The sequence below is a fragment of the Manis javanica genome, chromosome 1 (assembly GCF_040802235.1).
Source record: "Manis javanica isolate MJ-LG chromosome 1, MJ_LKY, whole genome shotgun sequence".
NCBI lineage: Eukaryota > Metazoa > Chordata > Mammalia > Pholidota > Manidae > Manis > Manis javanica.
In genome coordinates this window covers 89021453-89041858 of record NC_133156.1, presented here as the reverse complement: position 1 = coordinate 89041858, position 20406 = coordinate 89021453, and the positions used below count along the sequence as shown (strand labels likewise).

The following is a 20406-nucleotide window of genomic DNA, read 5'->3' as shown; positions in this document are numbered from 1 at the left end:
CAGATCTCCCAAGTTGAACTGGATCTACTAGCAATGTCTTTGACACCTCTCCTTTCCTGTTCACTCTTTCAATGTATTCTTTGCAACAGCGTTCTGGTCTTCTCAGAAAGGGGAATAGATACAGTGACCATCGCCTACTTAAGTTTTGTCCTCCCTAGAACAATTTGGTCCTCTTCCTCATCTCCACAGGCTTTGCACTATGACCCAATTCCTCAAGCCACTGTCACTGAAAAAAATGAGTAGTGGCTCCATTTTTTTAAATGTTGGAGATTCCTAAATTAGGCCAATATCACCAGTAAATCCAATTTAGTTTATTAAGAACTAAAGGAAATACAACTGACTGCTGGACTTCATAGCAAGAGAGGATAGGGATAGTAGAAAACACAAGCAAAGAGCGGGGATGGGAACTCTGTGTTGCTAGAGGTTAATGTGAAGGCACTGGAAGAGAGAGGAAGAGGGGCATGGCTGGAAGGAACAGACCACTTTGGGGTAGCCATTGTGAGGCACATCTTATCTTTCCTGTGCTAACTGACCAAAGGTTTTGTGGGGCCCCTGGCATGCTGCTGGCAACCAGAATAGCCTGGAGGAAGCTGCTCCAAGAATTCTTGGAAACACCCACTGAATGGCAAATGCCCAGGCAGGAATGTGGCAAATGATCTTTCCTTACTAGAGCTTTTCTGGAAATTCCAGGGCATTTCCACAAAGTACTCCGTACTGATAACACTCTAACAACCTTTAGGATCAACTAGAGAGAGGCTGAGCTCATTTCATTAACTTCTGAGCTCTTGTGCATAATTAATCCTCAAAAATTGCTTAACCTTGGTCAAAAAGAAATCAACGTGGAAAGTACCTAATCACTGTTATTGGGTAGGCATTCAACAGCCATTAGTTCCTGTGTCCTACTTCTCTTGTTCTCCTCTAGTACCCACCCCCAATCTCCATTGAGATGACTATTTTCAATGTTTGTCTCTTTCATGACATATCTGAATTTCTTATTTGGCCCCAGATGTCAGATTGGCTTGCATTACTTCAGGCTGAATCATTTGATTTCCTGTCCATGTTCCTAACCTTTCCAGCTCCTTTTGTATCATTTCTCAGTCATTCCTGCTGTTTACAATACCTCTCAATTTAAAGCCATCTGCAAATCTCATTAACAAACCACTGACTCCTTCTCCCCCATGATCACAAGACATGTGGAATAAAACAGGACCAGACACCAATTTTCTTTCTTCCATTTGAGGCATCACAGCTCTAAGTTACTTTAACATATTATCATTTTTAAATATGATTATTATTTCACATTCACTCCTAGTCTAGGCAAATCTAATATGTGGAAATAAGTTAAAATTACTATTCACTATACAAAAATTTTAATTCCTTTAGTCCTTTTCCCTAGTATACTTTAAATACTCTATAGCTTACAAAAAAAAAATCACTGAACTAATCAAGACTCTTAATTATTAATGTCATTTAGCCCTTCAGTCTATAAGAAATTGTTTCTTAGTAAGTTCTAAGAAAAAAACAAATGCTTCCATTTTAATAGTAAACTTCTGAGGACCCCATCAGTTTTCTCACTGCTGAGTCATTGGAAGTTGGCTTCAACTTTTCTCATTCCTTTTCCTGGTATACTCAAAATATTTTCAAATCCTATCTATTCTTCATTCCTCATAACCTTTTTCATTGCTTTGATGTAGGTGCCAGGATACAATAAAGAAAAGAGTCTCTATCCTCTAGTAGCTCTTAATCCAGGAAAAACATGAGGGAACTAACACTGCTGAGCACCTGCCATATTATGGATCTGCAATGTGTTATCCCATTTATACCACGCAGACACCCCATCTTACAGTTTGGAAAACTGGGTTTCAGGGAAGTAATTTGTCTATTATGTTGAATATGAATAGAAAACTTACAAAAGAACTACAAATGGACTACAGACATATGGAGAAAATATTCAACCTTACCAGTTATCAAAGAAATACATATAGAATAAATAAAACTGCTATTTTCTGCCTAGCAAGTTGACGACAAGAGAAAGAATACTCAGTGCTGGTGGAGTTGCAGTAACAGGCTCTCCTACATAGAGCTGCAGAGAATACAAAATGGTGCAGTCTCCCTGAGAAACTATTTACTAACACGTAACAAGGACCATTACAAACAATGCTACGTCCATACAGTGAAACTGTACAGTCTTTAAAATTGCCATATAATATGTAATGACCTATAAGATTTCTTGAATATTATGTGAAAAAGCATGTTACAGAATGGCATATACTATAGGATTACAATATATACAGGATTGTGTTTGTGTGTGAGTATATAGGAAATAAGAATGGAAAGAACAGACACCACTATGTTAACAGAGGTTATTCATAAGAGCTGTTATGGGGCTCCTTCTATTGGCAGCTTCTAAATTTTACCAAACACATAAAACTATTCATACATTCAGATCCAGTTGTTCTGCTGCATTGCAATAAACAGTAATGCAGACTAAGAATCAAATAATTTGCTCAAAATCACCAATTTGGAATATTGTGTTGGGCCAGGTTCTTCCTAATCCATTGGCTTTTTACATCCAATCTATCTTCATCCCCATAGCCCAAATTACACCATATCTAGAGTTCCTTTCTCTTTGGTTCTTTTTCCCCTTAACTTCTTTATCTAGCCTATCCTTTCCCACCATTTCCTAAGCCATTTTAGCAGCAGTCTCTCTGTGAATTGGGTGTTATATGTATTACCAAATGTAAATCATGTTCATTAGATGAAAAAGGCAATTTTCCCCTCGTGGAGAACTCTGGGGCAACACATATCAGAACAGGTACAATCTGACAGTCTTCAAATAAGTCAGTTTGCTTCTTGCATTTAAAATAAAACTGAAATCTGTTTACTCTTAACTGGATATTTGGAAAGTGTCATCCTTTCTTCTATACCTGATTTTTTAGCTTTTTCAAAATTAGAGTTCTTGAAAGGACCACCTTCCCCAAACTAGGATCTGAGGAACAAACCCTTAATTATAGTTATAAATGTAAAAATTTCCCTATTCTTTTCACTGACTCACTCAAAAGTAGGATAAATATAATAGCCTCTCTCTCATTTGGAAAAGTGCAACTTTTGGAGCCTCAAGTTGACTGTGTCAAAAATTAGAAATGTCTTTGTTGATGCACACCTGTCTTCATTTCTTAATCACAGTGTCTAAGGCATTCCTAAAGTGTGACTAATGTACCTGGAGAAATGGACCATGGTTTCTCATTCTTTCCCCTTAAGCTCATGTCAATCCAGAAGGGGCTAGTTTCCCCTTTGCTCTACAACTAGGAACTAAATTACAGGATGATCTTGAGTAAGGCAAATCCTTTCATTTCTCCACCACCATTTCCTCCTTCATCCCATATACACTTGCCTCAAACATATGGGGAACACTCAGTGGCCCTAGTCGTTCCCCTTTACGTTAACTTTTCTCCAGTGGAGATTCACTTAGGACAAGATCCCAATATGGCAAATCTTGAAAGTTTTCCTACCAAAAGCTGCTATTAGTGTTACAGGAAAAACAGAACACTGCTTATCTTCTGAAGGACATCATTCGAGTTTCTGAACATCCAAGAGTCCCAGACAGAAGTCAAGCCCTCTGAGCAGAACAATTAAGAACTAAATTTTCTGAAGATATTTGTTGTAAGGTTTTCAGCATTGTGACTCCAAATAGTTGTCTTTCCTCAAAAGAATTCCTTTATTCCACAATACAAATTCTTCTTTCCTGCTCTCTTGCAGAAAGCAAATCATTACTAACCACCTCAATCCAGACAAAGACCTTTCATCTGGAACCCAAAGTTCATATGCAATTAACATTTGTGTTCTCAGGGGATAGAAATACCAACAAAGATGTAGCCGGCTTCTCATGTGAGAGAAATACTTACACACTTGAACAACTCTACTTGGAAAATCAATGCATTTTATTGTATGTAAATTATACTTCAATTAAAATATAGTAATTTACTAACAAAGACAATCCCTAAGGGAACCTGCCCTCACTTAACTAATAGCTCTATAAAAGGCTTCTCTGTGCCCATATATCCTACCCATTAAAAGAAGGCAGCAAAAAACATGAATATTGCCCCTACCCACAGCTAAAACCTTTCTCAGTGTCCTCCATTCACTTACATGGAAAGTTGCTGGGCTATCCAGGTGGACAAAAGGGAAAATTGTAAGGAAACTTAGAGAGGCAAAAGGATGAGATAACTGTGGCCCTGGAAAGTTGGGTGAGCTGTCTGAGGGCATATATGTACCAGCTGCCTTGGGAGCAGCCTCTCAACCTCCCTTAGCAGGGGGTAGAAAGAACACGACTGATTTCAGTGTGTCACAGAACGTAAAGTTTAAAAAGAACAACCCTCAACCTAGCTCAGTCCTGGCACTGAGTAACTATTTCAGCCACCCAAAAATTCCTCCCAGTGAAAATACTTACCTCAAGGAATAAATAACATTCAATCAGGAAATAATAAACATTCAGGCAATTTGAGATTTTATTGTGAAAATAGCTATTCTGACATTATATCCAGTTTCTCATTTATCAGAATAAATTCTTTACAACACTGATCATGATCATCACTTGTGAGTATTTATACAGAGTCTCTGAGTAAAATACATTCACACTAGAAAAGGCCAGAATATTTAAATTATGACCAACATTGCTTATTTTAGGATTGTTGACTTTGTAACAAAACTATACTATTTGTACACTAGAATAGATGTTTAAAATGTTTATCAGTCAAAAACAGGCTTGCTTGGAACAAAACCAGTATGTGTACACATATGTATCTTATTTATTTTCTTTGCTGTCAATCTTCTAGAAAGCTAAAGTTACATTACTAACACCTCAAACTTACACTTCAAGATGAGTAGAAAAATGGAAAAACATTATCTCCTATTTTGCAAAATAAAATACCAAGTCAGAAGAGGAAAAAAGCTCATCTTTATGCAATTAACATAAAAGCTTGAGTTCACCCTTCCTTCAAAAAATAATGACACTTGCATTGCAAGAGAAGTAGCCAACAGTCCAAAGAATGAATGGCCAGCACAACTCTCTCTACGGTGCATGACTTGCTGAGGACTAACGCAAACTCTGACAAGTCACTTTTCTTGATTTCCAAGTATCTGGGATATATAAACTAAGTGATTAAAAGGCATTTCTCTGAATTTAAATGAGGAAACTGAAGAATCAGAACAAAGATCCAACTCCTTTTCATATGGTTAGGTGTTTACTATTACAGCACAACTCAAAACCCAAAAGCAAGCTCTCTACCATATAACACATCTAAACTGTGGAGTTCCCAATAGGAAACTGTATACACTGCAAAAACAAACAAAAAGCATCCTTATGCCTGATTCATGGTCTGGTTTTATACTTTGAAATGCAATGAAATATACTTAAGTCCTCTGAAATTTGGAGGTCTGGTGACATTTACATTTTTTGGGATATAGACACTTGAGAATTTTTAATGAAAACTGTAAACCCTCATCCTGGAAAATGCACAAACATGCAATCCTTGTTTAAAGCATGTATTCAGTAATAGAATAGAACTTGAAAATATTAAACTTCTTTTACTTTATCACTGAAACAACTGTAAACTTTCTACAACACTGTGTATAACATATATAAATATATATATAAACCAGCTTGTATGTGATTTTAGTGCTTTAAATACCATCACCTTTCTGACACCTTTAAAGCACAGCCAAAAATGATTTGAGGAACTGTTCTGGAATTCTAAGTTGGTTCCTTCTGATCCATAGACACCTAGGAACCACTTAGTTCTCTGAAACCACTAGTTCACACTCCTGTCCAGCTGTACCAAGCCAAGTGGGATTCAAGGGAAATGGGCTAGACTGACCAGGGGCATCACATGCGCCCAAGTAACTAACCTTCTAAACCTACAGCCACCCAGCCCCGCTGTCAATGACACAATCCAGGGGAGTCCTGAGCTGTCTCTTCCATTCTATCCCCACTCACTAGGGGGTATTTCAACAGAAACCTTTGCAGGGAGCACAGTCAAGCAAAAGCACTCTAGCACAGCACTTCCCTAAGTGTATTTCTCAGAACACAAATCCCTCAAGACACCAACTTAAAAAAAAAAAAAAACACATAAAAATAAATTAGGGAAATGGTATATAAAATACAGGCCCTTCTTGGAGATAGAAAGCACACAATGGCATATCAAAGGTTCTGAAAAGCCTACAGTAATTTAACTTTGTCTAACCCACCATTTCCCAAACTTCTTTGACTATAGAACCCCCTACTCACTCAATTACAAAATATTCTGCCAAAATGCACCTTTAGGAACTAATTCTTTGAGGAACTAAAAGATGGCTGTTAAAAATCATACAGTATAACACTGATGGACAGTGACTGTAATGGGTATTAGGGGCGGGGGCTTAATAACAGGGACAAATGTAGTAACCACAATGTTGCTCATCTGAAACCTTCATAAGATTTATATCAATGTACCTTAATAAAAAATATCATACAGTATAATTTCAAATAAATAATAATGGTACAAAGATTTACTTTCCTGTATTGTTTTTAAAGAAATAACTTTTACTCTGAATTCTCTTCTATAGAAACAGTCCCTCATTTACAAATATCCAACTCAAAGTTACCCTTCTTTGTATCATTGTTCAAGAATGTTAATTCTTGTCAGTAATCATTGGCCTCCTTGTCTGGAACATACAATTTTTGCATGATTTTTGTATTCCAAGAATACCTCTCCACCTCAATAGCAATGGTTTTAAGTATAGGACAATTAAACTGGGCTCCTAGCAAACACTACACATCAACAAGAATTTTGGGCTCAAGTATTTTACAAACTCTTAAGAAACAGAAAACCATCTCTGTATCTATGCAAATCAGCATTTTGAAGATCTAATGAAACTTCAATTTCAGACAATAAGACTACTGACTTTTGGTTATATAAAACTAGCAACAAATTTATTAATAATCTGTTTAAGAAATATGAAAACACTGAAGCATAAATGTAAATTCCACAGGACCAAACAAGAAAAAAGGTAGAAGATAATTCTTAATGCCAACAACATATACAAAAGACCATAATCAAACTCAAATTATACTCTGCAGCTCTGCTCAGGATTTCAATTACATAAACAACCGAACCAAGACAAAGCCAATTACTAAATCCCAGTGAGCTACAAACGAAAAGTGTGCAGACGTACTGCATCTTCTTCACTACAGCTGGTCCTAGGATTCATCTCGCCACTGTGCAGCGAGAACACATGCAAAGCAAAGGACTACCACATGGAGACACAGAACTTGTTTTAAAACATTTTACCCTCAAAAGTAAACCCAGGGACCATAGGAAGAAAAAGTTATAATTACTAGCATAAAATCATAGAGCATTTTATATACTAAGGAAAAGGAGTTCTTGGTTTTAGATGGTTTTTTTCTTTTCTGGTAAGGCAAAATAGATCTTTAGATAATCATTTGTTACAAATGTGGGTTTTTTTCTTTAAACTCAAGAATGAAATAAATTATATTTAATTTATATTATATATTTATTCATCTGGAACTGAATACTCAATACTGTCTTTGGAGCATTTTTTTAAATTGTAGTTTATGTAGATAATGATAATATACTAGATTTACTTTTTAAAACCTTTTTATTCTAAAGTAATTAAAAACTCACAAGAAGTATAAAAATAGTACAGAGAAATCCTGTATATACATCACTCAGCTTCTTGTTTTTACATTTAAGCATTTATATTTTGGTGTTAAAGGGTTAAAATTTTTGACAGTTTATGAGCAACTCAAAAAATCTAAAAAGCCTGGCAAATTTATATTCTTGGCAGAGGCTCTAAGAAAATAAACTACCAACTTTAAATACCACTTTATCACATGTAGCTATCTTTAAAAAAAATGATTTTCTGAGATACTATCATGGTTACAAATTTCTGCTTCTATTGATGTCCAGTTTTTTCCATTTTTATAAACTTCTGAAAATTTTAACTTAGCTCTCATTGAAGTAAGCTTCCTCTTATTTTTCATGTTACCATCACTAGCAATATTAAATGAAGAAAAATTACAAATGGAAATCAAAATGCTTTGGATTTAATGTAAAATCTTCAGTCCTCTAATACCCAAAAAATAATACAAACATACCTAAGTTGAAATCTGATCTGTCAGTGCCAAACTTTGTAGGGGAAAAAAACCACTATGAAGGAATGACTAGCCTCAACATTTTTTACAGTTTCTTTAGTGTTGTAAGAATGGTTGGTCTTTGGATGACTGCTGAGAGTCTGTTGATGGAGGATATTTTTCTCATGGGAATTATCTGACCAATTTTCTAGTCCTATACTACTAACAAATATAAAAACAAACATAGTCCTTTTTATCATAATATTCTCCACCATCCCCTCCAAAAGCAAGTGGTCCAGAGTATTCTGAGACTATAGATCATTTACCTCAGCACACTCAAACTTTATCCAAAATATATCCTGACAGGCTGATCACAAGCTTTCTGCCCAGTCTGGAAAGTTGTTCCTTTCCAAAAGCTTCCTGTATGTGGGGCTGATCCCTGGAGTGGTTTGTGCTCATCTTGTTGGCTTATACCAAAAAAAGCTCACCCAAGTAACCCAACACATAAAAATCTCACTTATCTAAATCACATTTTGCATCTTAGGAAAGGCAGTCTGGAAGCACAGTGGCCTCTCAGTGTAAGACTAAAAGCAGTTCAAAGCAGGAATGACCAAAAGAAAATACACTGATTCAAGTCATCTTCTCTACTAAAAAAGGACATAGATATACTTGTTATTCTAAGATGGCACCTTCTGTTAAACTGTCAACATATGAAACATCACAGTATGCTTATCAGCTGGTCTATGTCATAAGAACATGATCTCCCATAATCTTGTAAAAAGTTAAATATATTTTTCTTACTCAGGGACATTAGTAGGTTTATTGACAGAAAAATTTACATAACCCAGTATTATTTTTTGACTTTGCCCATGGAGAAACTTGAACTTTACCATTCAGTTTTAGAACCTGTTATTGTTAGTATAGCTCTTTCTTCTACAGAATTTTTAGTTTTTTAAAACTAATTTAAATTGTCCTGCTTTACATGTGTTGGACAACTGTAAGCCACTTCAAATGGTTTTTGGAAGTTTTAATATAAATCATAATTGAAAATGACTAACTCTGATTAAAGCATAAACAGATGTCTGATTAACCACCTTCTTTAATATACATCAATCCTAGAGGACAACAGTCCTATGGTCATGATTTTCAGTATAGAATATTCACACAGATTTCAGATTGCTGGAATCAAGTTCACAAACACAGAACACACACACTCTTGCTCTCTCTCCCCAACCAGTTGCAGAAGTAACTTGAAACTCATTTGTTCCTTTCCCTAAATGCATCCAAACAGATGAACAAGATTTTGAAGACCACCTCATTTCTCACTTAGTTAAAACTTTGAAGAAAAATTGCCTACAATGACTTAAGAACTCCTGTATAAATAGCTACCTAAATACAGAACAAATTGGGAGGATACAGGTCAAAGACAGCTGAGCTCCACTCAGCTCAAATTAGACACGTCTCAACTACAAAGCTGTTTTCGTAACATGGGGGTTTCTGCAGGAAGTGATAAGACTTGCTGAGCACCACAGTTATCTTTTAAGACGCTAATCAAAAATATGGTCCTATATTTTAAGAACCCCAGAAGTGGTTTTAGGACAACTGAAGCACCTCAGCCCCTAAAATAAGCAAGATTATATTATTAAGTAAAATTACCTGCACAGCAAATCCTTTAAAAGTTCAACAACCAATAAATAGAAAACATTCTTAAAAATCTACTGCTACTTCTGGTTATTCCAACTGAATCTTCCCACTGTAGTTAAACTACATGGAAAATGATTAGTGGTCATAAAGCTTTTGACATGATATGATTTTTATGACAGAACACTGATCTGAGCCAACCATGGTGAACTTGGGCCAGGCCCACAGTAGGGACCTCTATTACTCTGGTGGTGGCTCCTCCTGAGTAGTGTCTAACAACTGGGCAAGTTTCAGTAAGACTTTACAGCCTGGCATAATAACAATGACCAACACATTCAGTTCTTCTGAAATCAATCCAAGAAAGAGATGACTAGAGTTAAAGATGTTCCTCAAACACATCTAAAGCTGCCATATTCTCCCAATAAACTAAAAGAGCCCTTGCTAACTTATATTGAGCACATCAGCAAATACTATTGTTATAATGAAGTACATATAGCTAGATGAATATTGTATGTAACCACCTTTAATATTTATATATATATATATATATATATAAGTACTAACCCCCCAAAAAATTAGACTTATGAGAGCATAATTAAAAAACACATTCCTCATTGCTTTTTAAATACAGGCTTTTCTACTGAAGTAATATTAGATTATTAGAATAATATTTTTTCCCAGTGTCTAAAATAGGCATCAGATTTCTAAACAAAAGAAGGCCTTAGCCAAACAGCTTCATATTAGATATTCAGACTGTTCTATGAAAGCTGATAAACTAATTTGAATAAATTGAGTGCACATTCAGAACAGAATTGTAGCTTTTGTTCAGCAACATGTGAACCAAGAGCAAGTATCTGCCAAGATTAAGGCAGGTTTTTGTTACTAACAGTACAATGTGTTTTCTTTTCCACCCAAGTTCATGTATCATTCACTTTAAAGTGCATTGCCAAGCTAAAATATAAGCTTCCTAATTAAAAAAAAATAGATGTCATAGAAAGTTGCTTTCATTTTAGAGTTTCCCTTATACCTATTAATGGCATTTCCCTTTTTCCTTCACCTACTTAGTGTAAGAGATTACTGCAGCAGTCATATGACTGTGGACGAAACTGTGATGACTGTCAGGGTGATGGCCGATGTGAGGAATTACTTTCTTCTGCTGGAGTCAATTTAAGTGTTGGCAGTCTCCGAGGAGGAAGCTGAGGGCTTTGGCGAAGATTGTCATCCATCTGTGCAAAGTACAAAAGGTACATCTGATTAATGACTGTGGTACCATTTATGTAGACTGTGGCCTTCCCATCCAAACTAAAAGCCTAGAGGAGTACAGAACCATATGTTTCTATGACTGCTAAAGAAACCTTTTTCTCAGAAATAATCTCTCAAGAATTCTAAATGTCATACATCAAACACCAGCTGACTCAGTATATGTATACAAGCAATACGGCTTATTCGTAATGCCTTTGCAAAATTATAGTAATTCCACAAAATGAATATCCTACTGAATTCAACCAGAGCTCTATTTGGCTTAAGAGGTTTTCTAATATTAAGTATAAAAGCAGTAATTCTGTTACACTAAGTCCACAGTTTGCAAAGTATGTGCAGGTAAAATACTTCATTTGATCTTCCCAACACAACTGTGAAGAAAAGAAGCAGACACAGTCATTCCCTAATTTACAGGGTAACAAAACAAAGCTGAGAAAGGTTAAGGAATTTGCAGTGGGTAACAAAGCTAGTATCAGAGCTGAAGTCTGAACCCCGGTCTTCCAGTTCTGACACTACTGTTCTTTCAACTATACTTCATTGCCTCAATGGAAATGGCCTATACTCCACTCAAAAAGTCCAGTTCTTTTAGGCTGTATTTAGACCAAAGAAAGCTAGAAAAAGAGACAGAAAGGATATTCTTTAGACCTAATCCAGAGGCATTCCAAACACTGGGTCAGTTCTAAGTCAGCTCTAGAGAAACAAATGAAAAGTATGGGGCATACTGAGAAAATGTCCAAGAGTTTCAGATTTATCCTAAGGAGTACATTAGCATCCCCAAAAAATACTAGGAGAGGGATTATTTCCAACTAAGTCAGTCCTTAAAAAACTACTTTTAACCAGGGTATCCCACAAACAGAAAGATTCAAGTCCTGGTATCAAGCTCAATACCAACAGAATGTAGCATTTATGACCCACTTCATAGGCAGGCTTTCTTAGTTTTGAATATTTTCAGAGCAAAACTCTCCCTTATCTTCTCAAGATATTTTTATTAAGCATAGAGGAAATGTTTCAGCAGAGATGTGTGGGATTTATAGGAAAGAGAAGAAAAGATTAACTTTTAATTTTCCAAATGGACAAAAGTATTCCCAGGGAATTGTACCAATCGTGTTAAGATGTCTTTTTTTTTCCTTGCAAAAACTAAGTTCCTCAAGCATAAGTCTTTTCTTAAGCTCTAGATTTTGTCCAAATGGTGAACAGTGATAGCCAATAGGAATTGTTGCTTTAATGTCTTGTAGCAAACAGTGAAACATCCTGAAGAGCAGATATGAATGGGAGGTGGGGAGTGCCTGATACAGGGTCAGAAACTATCTCATATATTAATGATGACCGAAGATGGAAATGTAGAAAGTGGTGACAGGGCCTCTTGGTTTCACTTCCTGCATACGGTTCTCTTTACTTATCTGTCATGAATTTGCCATATAGAAAATGAAGACTATATTAGATGGCCTTCATCTAACAGGTAAGTGTCTAAAACAGTCTTGAGTAATCTTTCCATTTTCCACATTACTACTGAATATATTTCCTCTCATAAGATCTACTGGGTTGGGCTAAGAATGGAGACAAACTTACTTTCATTCAGCTTACCCAAAGTTTAATAATGGAGTCTTACAATTATGCTGCTTAATTTTACTCATTTCTTAAGTTTTAACAACACATGAAATACTATAAAAAGAATGATTATTCCAGTGAATGGCAGTTATAAACCTAACTATTAGGGTCAGGGTACTAGTAAAGGATACATAATCTCACTCAGAGTTAGATGACTGACTAACTGCAAAGCCCATGCTGGAATTCAATTTATAGGGTTCAAATTCCCTACCTCTTGCCAGCTGAATGACCGTGAGCAAGTGACATAAGCTACTCTCAAAGCCTAAGTATTCTCATCTGTAAAATGGGGATGACAAAGTACCTGTTCACACATAGCTGTTGTGAAGATTAAGGGAGATAACTCACATAAAGCTCATATAACACAGGGTCTGTTACTCAGACCTGAAAAACTGCTAGCCAGTATTATCAGACCACATTGCCCCATTAGTTTGTGAAAGAATGAAGTATTATTCATTTGTATTTTTAAAAAGGCAATTATATCAGATACTTGGAGGGAAAATGCATAACTCTCTTATCTTTTTCCAATTAATATCACCCTAGAAACTTCCCTTGTTGGCTCTCTCTCCTACCCAGTTCCTCAATACCTCTCACACCAAATGAACACCCCCAAAGTGGCAAAATATCCACAATGGTACAAAATTGTAGACAATATCTAGAATACAGAAGAATAGGAAGGAGAAAAAATAAAACTGTTCACAGAAAAAGACATCACAGTATTAGTAACAGAAAGGATGAGCACAGTGCTTACAATCCCAAGAGATGTTAGCCTTCAGAAACAGAGAAACAGGCAAAAAGTGTTCCTGTTTTATCCTTTTTTTTTTTTTTAATCTGGGCTTCTGGGTCTCCTAACTTGAAAAATACTAATTGTGTGGTAGAGTAAACCCAGTATTCAGATCTTTCCTCAAAGCAATTAGGCCACTACTGGTTTCAAACGCTATGCTGTATGCAACTTTAGTAAACGCATATGAAACAGCTTTCTGAAGAACCAAACTCTTTAAAAAAAACTTAAAGATGGTAAAGTTAATGAATAACCCAAATTATGACATTAATTGCAGAAGGGAATATAGTAAACTACTATAAAATAATGATTGAAGTAAACTTGACCTTTTCAATCAAGTTGGATTCCTTATTTACAAGCTGTGTGAGTTTCTGCAGATTTGCATCTACTGTTTCTTGTCCAGCAGGAGAGATGCCTAAGCCAGGATAGAAATCAGAAAGACAGAAAATTTTGAAAGCCTTTAAAGCAGTTTATATTGGAAGAATTTTCAGTCTATCCACTTTCCCAAGTGCCCCCACCCTCCAACACAAAACAAAAAAAAATCCAAAAGGGCAAAGAGAAAATTATCATTCAGTGTTGAAAGGCAAAGTTAAGAGGAATAGTAATGCTCCAAAACCAAACCCTAAACAAAAGGACTAAATTTGTCCACTAAGCAGACATTGTTAGCCAAGTGTTAAGCAGCTAGCCAAAATAATTAGTAAAAGTGCACAGCAGTCCTCAGTTCCTTCTCAAATTTGAGTCTTAACTTTTCCCCACCCATTCCAAATAGTATTTAGTTACAGTTACTTGGACAGCTTTCTAACACAGTGACTCCCAGACAGCTATCCACCAGGCATTCAAGGTATTTGGAGGGACTTAAAAAATATATGGGCTCCTAAAATCTATTCCTAAGAGAGTCTAATTCAGTAAATCTGGTAAAGACCCAAGATTTTGTATCTGTCCTACAGTCAGGTTTGCTGAGTACTGCTCCAAAATGACAAGGCTGAAAGTTACTTAATTCTATAACTCTCAAATTACTAGCCCCTCCCTATATACAAAACACATAACTCACCATAAAAAAAATACACTGTCTCTAAGCAAGTTTCCTTATAACTTCTGTTCCTTAAAAGAACAATTTCTTCCAACTCTCACAATAAAAAGTCAGCATCCCGATCATGGAAGCACAAGGCCCACGCTCCCAAAGCACCATCCTAAGTGACAGGTGCCCTCTATTTACTATACCTCCAGTCTGATGCAATCAGTTTTCAAGAAGTGGAATCATGGGAGTGTACCTCACCAAAATCAATCTGCTGCTGCTTTCTGTTCACGCAGGAAAGTGCTAGAAGCAACATTTAAAATAATTGCCCATTTGTATTAGGATAGGTGCTATCTTTCAGCAGGGATTCAATAAATACCTGTGGTTAACTTTTAGAAGAAAATGACCCACTTCCAAAGGGCAATATTTAAAAAAGAACAAGAAACTAGAAATGTATAAAATCTAAAAGACTAAACAAAAGGCAAATATTTATTTAAATAAGGATTAATATACATGAGACTAAAAATAAAGTTGGAAAAAATGCAACTTTTTGAAGCACTATAAACCAGCATTTCAAGACAATACACAAACTTCTTTAATGAATTTTGCTTATATGTATCATTTGGAAAATATGCAAATACTTTATGCAAACAATAGCTGAAAAGTGGCTTACCTCCAAGACTAAGCCTAAAATAACTGTTTAGGATGTCATCACAGAAGCGGCAGAGATTGGAGAGCTGTTTCAAATGTTCTTGCAACTGAACTTTAGGAAAGCGAACTTTATAAAGAGGTGCAAGAAAACCAAACACATAGGCATCCAAGGTAGAAGGCCTAAAAATAAATTAAGGATTTTTTAAAAGCACATAAGGAAGTACTAATGGGACTGTGTTCAAAAAATTGTTTCTCAAATACATTTGTCAATTCTGACAAATACTTTTTAAAAGGCTTACTACCCGCTTTTGCTTATAAAAATGTTACTTATAAAAATGTTTTACTCATTAGCACTTTTCTTAATACAGTACTGTATCCATTGTCAGCTGACCCTTGAACAACACAGGCTTGAACTGTGTATGTCCACTTATGCGTGGATTATTTTCAATAAATATATTAGAAAATTTTTTGGAAATTTGTGACAATTTGAAAAAACATTTTCTTTCTCTCTGGCTTACTTTATTGTAAGAATATAATATATTAGACACATAACATACAAAATATGTATTAATCAACTGTTTATCAGTGTAGCTTCTGGTCAACAGTAGGCTATTAGTAGTTATGTTTTGGGGGAGTCAGAAGTTATATTAGGGTTTTCAACAGCAAGGGCTCCTTACCCTCAAGTTATTCAAAGGCCAACTTATATTTTATTTAAGACAAAATTAGGTTTTCAATAAGGATTCAATTTTACTCCCAAGTGTTATATAGAGACTGGAAACAGGGTGGGAAAAGTCCTAAGAAGTTTTAAGTTCAATATGCAGCCTATTATGTCAATGCTAGATTACCACCAACAGAAAAAGTTTCATATAGTAAAAATCATTAAAAACAATTTTTAAGTGAAAAACTCATTTAGGAGGATGGGGTGTTGGCGATGGTGGGGAGAAGGAGACTTGATTTCAGTAACTGCTCTCTGAATATATGCACACAAAATATCAAAATGATCTTTAAGGGAATGCACTCACGTATCTCCAAAGAAAAACTGAGACGTTCCCAATCTGTTTGACAGAAGATTTAGGCACTCCTTGGCATCTCTGTATATCTAAAAAAGATGAAAGTACATCTCTAAGGTATGGAAGATGCTCTAGAACTCCTCTGTAGGCAGGCATCTATAAATAAGTTCCTGTCTGTTATGACTCCTGTCCCTTCTCTGGAGCAGCCTTGCTCTCCAAGTAATCCTGACCTTACCTGTGCTTCCACTTCTCGGAGGTGGTAGAGGGGAGGCTCTCCTCTGGTCAGGAGGATCCTAGTCAGTGCTCCCTTAGACATTCTTCCAGGCAGGATCAAACTCAAGGGAAAAGGAATTCGTGAAGCAAACCATGGCTTTGTCACATTAAAGTAATTGTCACTCTCCACCCAGAATGTGTGAAGCTGAAAAGGAGGAAAAAAAACACTACAAGGTTGTTCTTTTATTAAAAGAAAGCTAGCTCAATCAATATGAAAGTTTTTAAAAAATATCTTTGTATAAAGTGTCTTCATATAAATTTCCCAGTTAGAATGACTTAAGAATAAAACAAGATTTAAATATGTGAGGTTTTTTGATGTTACATCCCAGGCACCCAGAACAAGGCCTGGCACAAAGTTGGTACTCAATAATTTGTTGAATGAATGAATTACAGTTCGCCCAATCCTAAATACACAGCAACAAACTCCATCTTCCTCAGAGAATTTTTATTTCCAAAATGACATTATCTTTCACTTTCTTGTTGCACATAGTAGCTAAATGTCCAACAGAATCCAGTTTTATAGTAACATGAAAAAATCAAGATTAATATACAAATGAAATTTCATCTCTTAAACCTTTTTCATTATTTTTTCTTCTAACTAGACTAAGTATATTTTCAGTAGGCCACTAAAATATTGTAATATTCACCAATGCTCACCACTGCAGGAAGAAGCTTCTCTTCAAGGAGAGCAATGTAAGCCAGTGTATCGGCCCCTTGTTTTGCTGAAAGTTCATAATCAGCATTATATTTCTATTAAAAAAATATTAAACCAGAAAACCTCATAAGTCAAGAGCATCCCCAAAATACTGAAGCTAAATAAATTAGGATTCCTATTCTTCCTCAAAAATGGCAGACATGCTATTAAAAGGGGAAAAGAGACATACAAATTTAGTGACAAATGCTGCTAATGTGAAAAAGTTCTTAGAGCACTGCACATACAGTAAGGTAAAAAAATCTTGGTTATGATTTTTTATTAACTGATATTTCAATGTTTGACAATGACCTACTTTGGTTTAGAGCATGGCATGCAGCATAAAATTAATAAGCAGAAGCTATTATTTTTGTTAAAAATAATAAAAAAGTTCTAATTGGTTACAGTTTTTCCCTGTGAAAACAAAAAACTTCAATTTCATGAAGTTCTAAATTTTGTTAACAAAGGATGTTTTAAAATATTGGCAAAAGCAATTATAACTTCTGCATTTATATAAATCTTTACATGTTTAAATATTTTCAATACATCACTTCATGACATATTTAACTGTAATGACCAGTTAAGCGCTTTTAAAAAATAAAAAGTTACTATTTGGTGGAAACTCATCTATGTCTTACACAGCACAAAATGTGTAGTGACTAAACTGACAATTTTATCAGTAAGTGTAATAATCATGATGGCTAAATTGAATCTGCTTAATCTAAACTTCAATAAAATCCAAGCAAAGTGCAGGAAAATATAAATTGACTATACCTCAAATTACAGTACAACTTATGCTGACTTTCAAATTATAGTGCAATTCATGATTTAGGGCAGTAATTCTCAAGTCTATGTTTATATCAAACTCCAGATATCTCCCAATTGTCTACTCAGTTGGCAAAAAAATTCTAAAAATAGACCCAAAATCTTACAATTTATTTTTTATAAGTAACATGCAAGGATCAACAATCTACTTCTTCAAAAAGAACCACCCACCTGTTTTCTTAAAAAGTTTAGTATTTTTGCTGGCTGAGAAACAATGTTGTCTTCGGTTGTCAAAATTGGTACATCTCCTATAATCAAAAAAAAGTCTACATACAAAGAAACAATTTGATTTCCTCTGAAGAGATTCCAATACCCTAAAACTATACCAATTGCACATCTGGAGGGGAAAAAATGAGTAAGCTCCTCTTCGTTTTTTGCAATTTCACAAAGAACACTTCTACAGAACATTTTATTCCTCATAATTTCCACTGATTTGGCTTGTATTTTGAAGTATTACTCAGAATGATCAAACCATAAGCAATACACAGCCAAGGTCATGGTAAGAAGAAACTAAAACCCCAAGGTACTCCCTGGCTATAAGCCTCATTGCATGGGGTGGGGGGTGGGGGGCACTTAAAGTGGGCAGAAAGGGGTGTTTAAAAGTTTACACTATACCTCTTGAACCTCTCCAGGTGTTATCTATGACACTGACTTTCAAGGGTGCACCAGAAAATTTGGCGTAAGCCTGAAACAGAATTTATAGTAAAATAGTTTATCCTGAGTATGTAATGCAAATCTGTAGAGCAATTTAACTTCACAGTCGGGTGCCCGAAAGCAGAAATGCCTGACAGTGGTCCCGGCGTCCCTCCCCTCATCCCTAGCCCGGTGGGCGCGTGCCTGCGCCAGCTACGCGACTTTCAGGGACTTTGTTCCATAAAAGGTCAGGGGAATGCAGTGGGACGCGCGCGCCCCCTGCTTCGGACCTTCATTCCACCTCCCAGACAGTTTGCAAGGCTGAGAAAACCCGGAGCCAAGCTAATAAGCCACCACTCCCCGACGTCCTCGGCGGGGTCACAGGCCAAGCGGTGAATCCTCGATGGGAGGGAGCCTAGGGCGATGCAGCGCGCAGCGTCCCCGCCAGTCTCGGCCCTGAAGCACCGCGGGGAACCGCCGCGGGAAACCGCTGCAAGCCTCGGAGCCCTGGCTCTACCAGCCTCGCGCCTCTGGCCCCGCCCCTCTGTCCCACGCCCTGGCCCGCGGGCGTCCTCACCATCACCACCAGGGACTCGCTGTGTACTGATGGGAGCCCCCAGCCGCCTCCCCAGCAAGTGAGCTCCAAGGGGGCCGCCATCTTGCTGGGGCTGACCTCTGCTATCCCGGAAGTACTTTTCGTGCCCAATTTCCGGCACGTGAAAGCCCAGGGGCGGGACGAAGGAAGGGTACCTCCGGGCTTTAGAGCAACAGGAGGGGTTAAAAGCATGCTTCCAATCAGCTTGCCCTGCGGTTTAAGAGTCTGGGGTCTTAAATCAGACCCACTGGTCATTCTCAGATATTCATTGGCTGCCTCATGTGCTCAAATACTTTGAACATTACGGTGCTGGGCCTTAACTAAGATGTTTGTAATAGGCCTGACAATTTATTTGTTAAGATTGTTTTAAATTATGGCATGGGGAAAAGAATTTGGCATACAGTGGGCACTCAATAATTGTTCAACCTCTTCCCCAATATATTTGGCTTCTGCTTCTTTCCACATTTCCATTATGTTACCCCCATGCTTGCTTGCTCCAGCCTCCTTAAAAGTAACCTTTTCCCTGAAATTTGTCAAGTGATTTCTCCCTTCAGTCTGGAATTTCTTTCTTCTCTGCCACTGCTCCTTCAAAAATGAACATAACTGTCACTTTCCCTGGGACAATATTAGAAAGTTAAGAACTTCTGGGTTCCCGCAGCCCTTGTACATACCTGAATTGTAACTTCTACTCAGTACAGTTCTTTTGCTGGACTACCTTTGAAGACAGAACAGGGCTGGCTTCATAGATGTGAGACCCAGGTGGTCACATGGGGCCCTGTGCTTAGAAGAGCCCATACTTGCCTTAATGTTCTACTGTCATAGTCTTGAAATTCTCAGTAATTTTTGAACAAGGGAAGGGGCCCTGCATTTTTATTTTTGACTAGACCCTGCAAATCACATAGCCTAATGTGGGCCTAATGGGTGTGAACTAAATGTTTCTTGAACATCAAACTGACAACTTCTCAGAAAAATTGTTAAAGAGGAAAGATAGGCCTTTGGAATGCTATGATCCAAACATGCTTACTAGATCCTGGAGATAGAACTTGGGTGCTGGCTCTTTCTCCTAGAAGGCATAGCAGTCTTTCTTGGATACTCTCCCAGTCATTCCTCTGAGTTTTTTCCATTCCTCTGCCCCAGTGAGATGGTTGGGTCTCCTTAAACAAGAGAGCTCAAAAGAGTCCTCTACAAATTTTTATAACATTACAATTCAACAAATGATTTCTAGGTACTCCCTTATTGTTTACATAGCTATCTAAAATATAGTATCAATCTGTCAAGCATTTCTTTTTCATGCT

General features: G+C 36.7%; 2 protein-coding genes across 6 annotated transcripts in view; one reads left to right on the top strand and one right to left on the bottom strand.

Annotated features, from left to right (window-relative positions):
- Positions 1-4490: 4490 nt before the first annotated feature.
- Positions 4491-19221, bottom strand: MTX3 (metaxin 3). 5 transcript variants are annotated; one of them, XR_012130374.1, is made up of 10 exons: positions 19094-19221; positions 18499-18568; positions 18055-18131; positions 17025-17117; positions 16330-16512; positions 16107-16183; positions 15107-15264; positions 14640-14736; positions 13745-13833; positions 10955-10998 (listed from the first exon to the last, which is right to left on the bottom strand). XR_012130374.1 is itself a non-coding variant. In XM_073234648.1 (9 exons), the coding sequence occupies exons 1-9, from the start codon at positions 19172-19174 to the stop codon at positions 10891-10893; spliced, it is 936 nt and encodes a 311-aa protein (XP_073090749.1). In that variant the 5' UTR covers positions 19175-19221; the 3' UTR covers positions 4491-10890. The 5 variants fall into 5 exon arrangements, 4 of the variants coding, with proteins under 4 accessions (XP_073090749.1, XP_073090759.1, XP_073090750.1 ...); XM_073234648.1 differs by lacking the exon at positions 14640-14736 and having other exon boundaries at positions 4491-10998; XM_073234658.1 differs by lacking the exons at positions 14640-14736; positions 19094-19221 and adding an exon at positions 18807-19086 and having other exon boundaries at positions 4491-10998.
- Positions 10993-20406, top strand: part of THBS4 (thrombospondin 4) — a 105195-nt gene continuing 95781 nt past the window's right edge. Inside the window, exon 1 of the mRNA XM_073234640.1 lies at positions 10993-11016. The gene's annotated coding sequence lies outside the window, so the exon portion shown is untranslated. The remainder of the gene's footprint in view (positions 11017-20406) is intronic.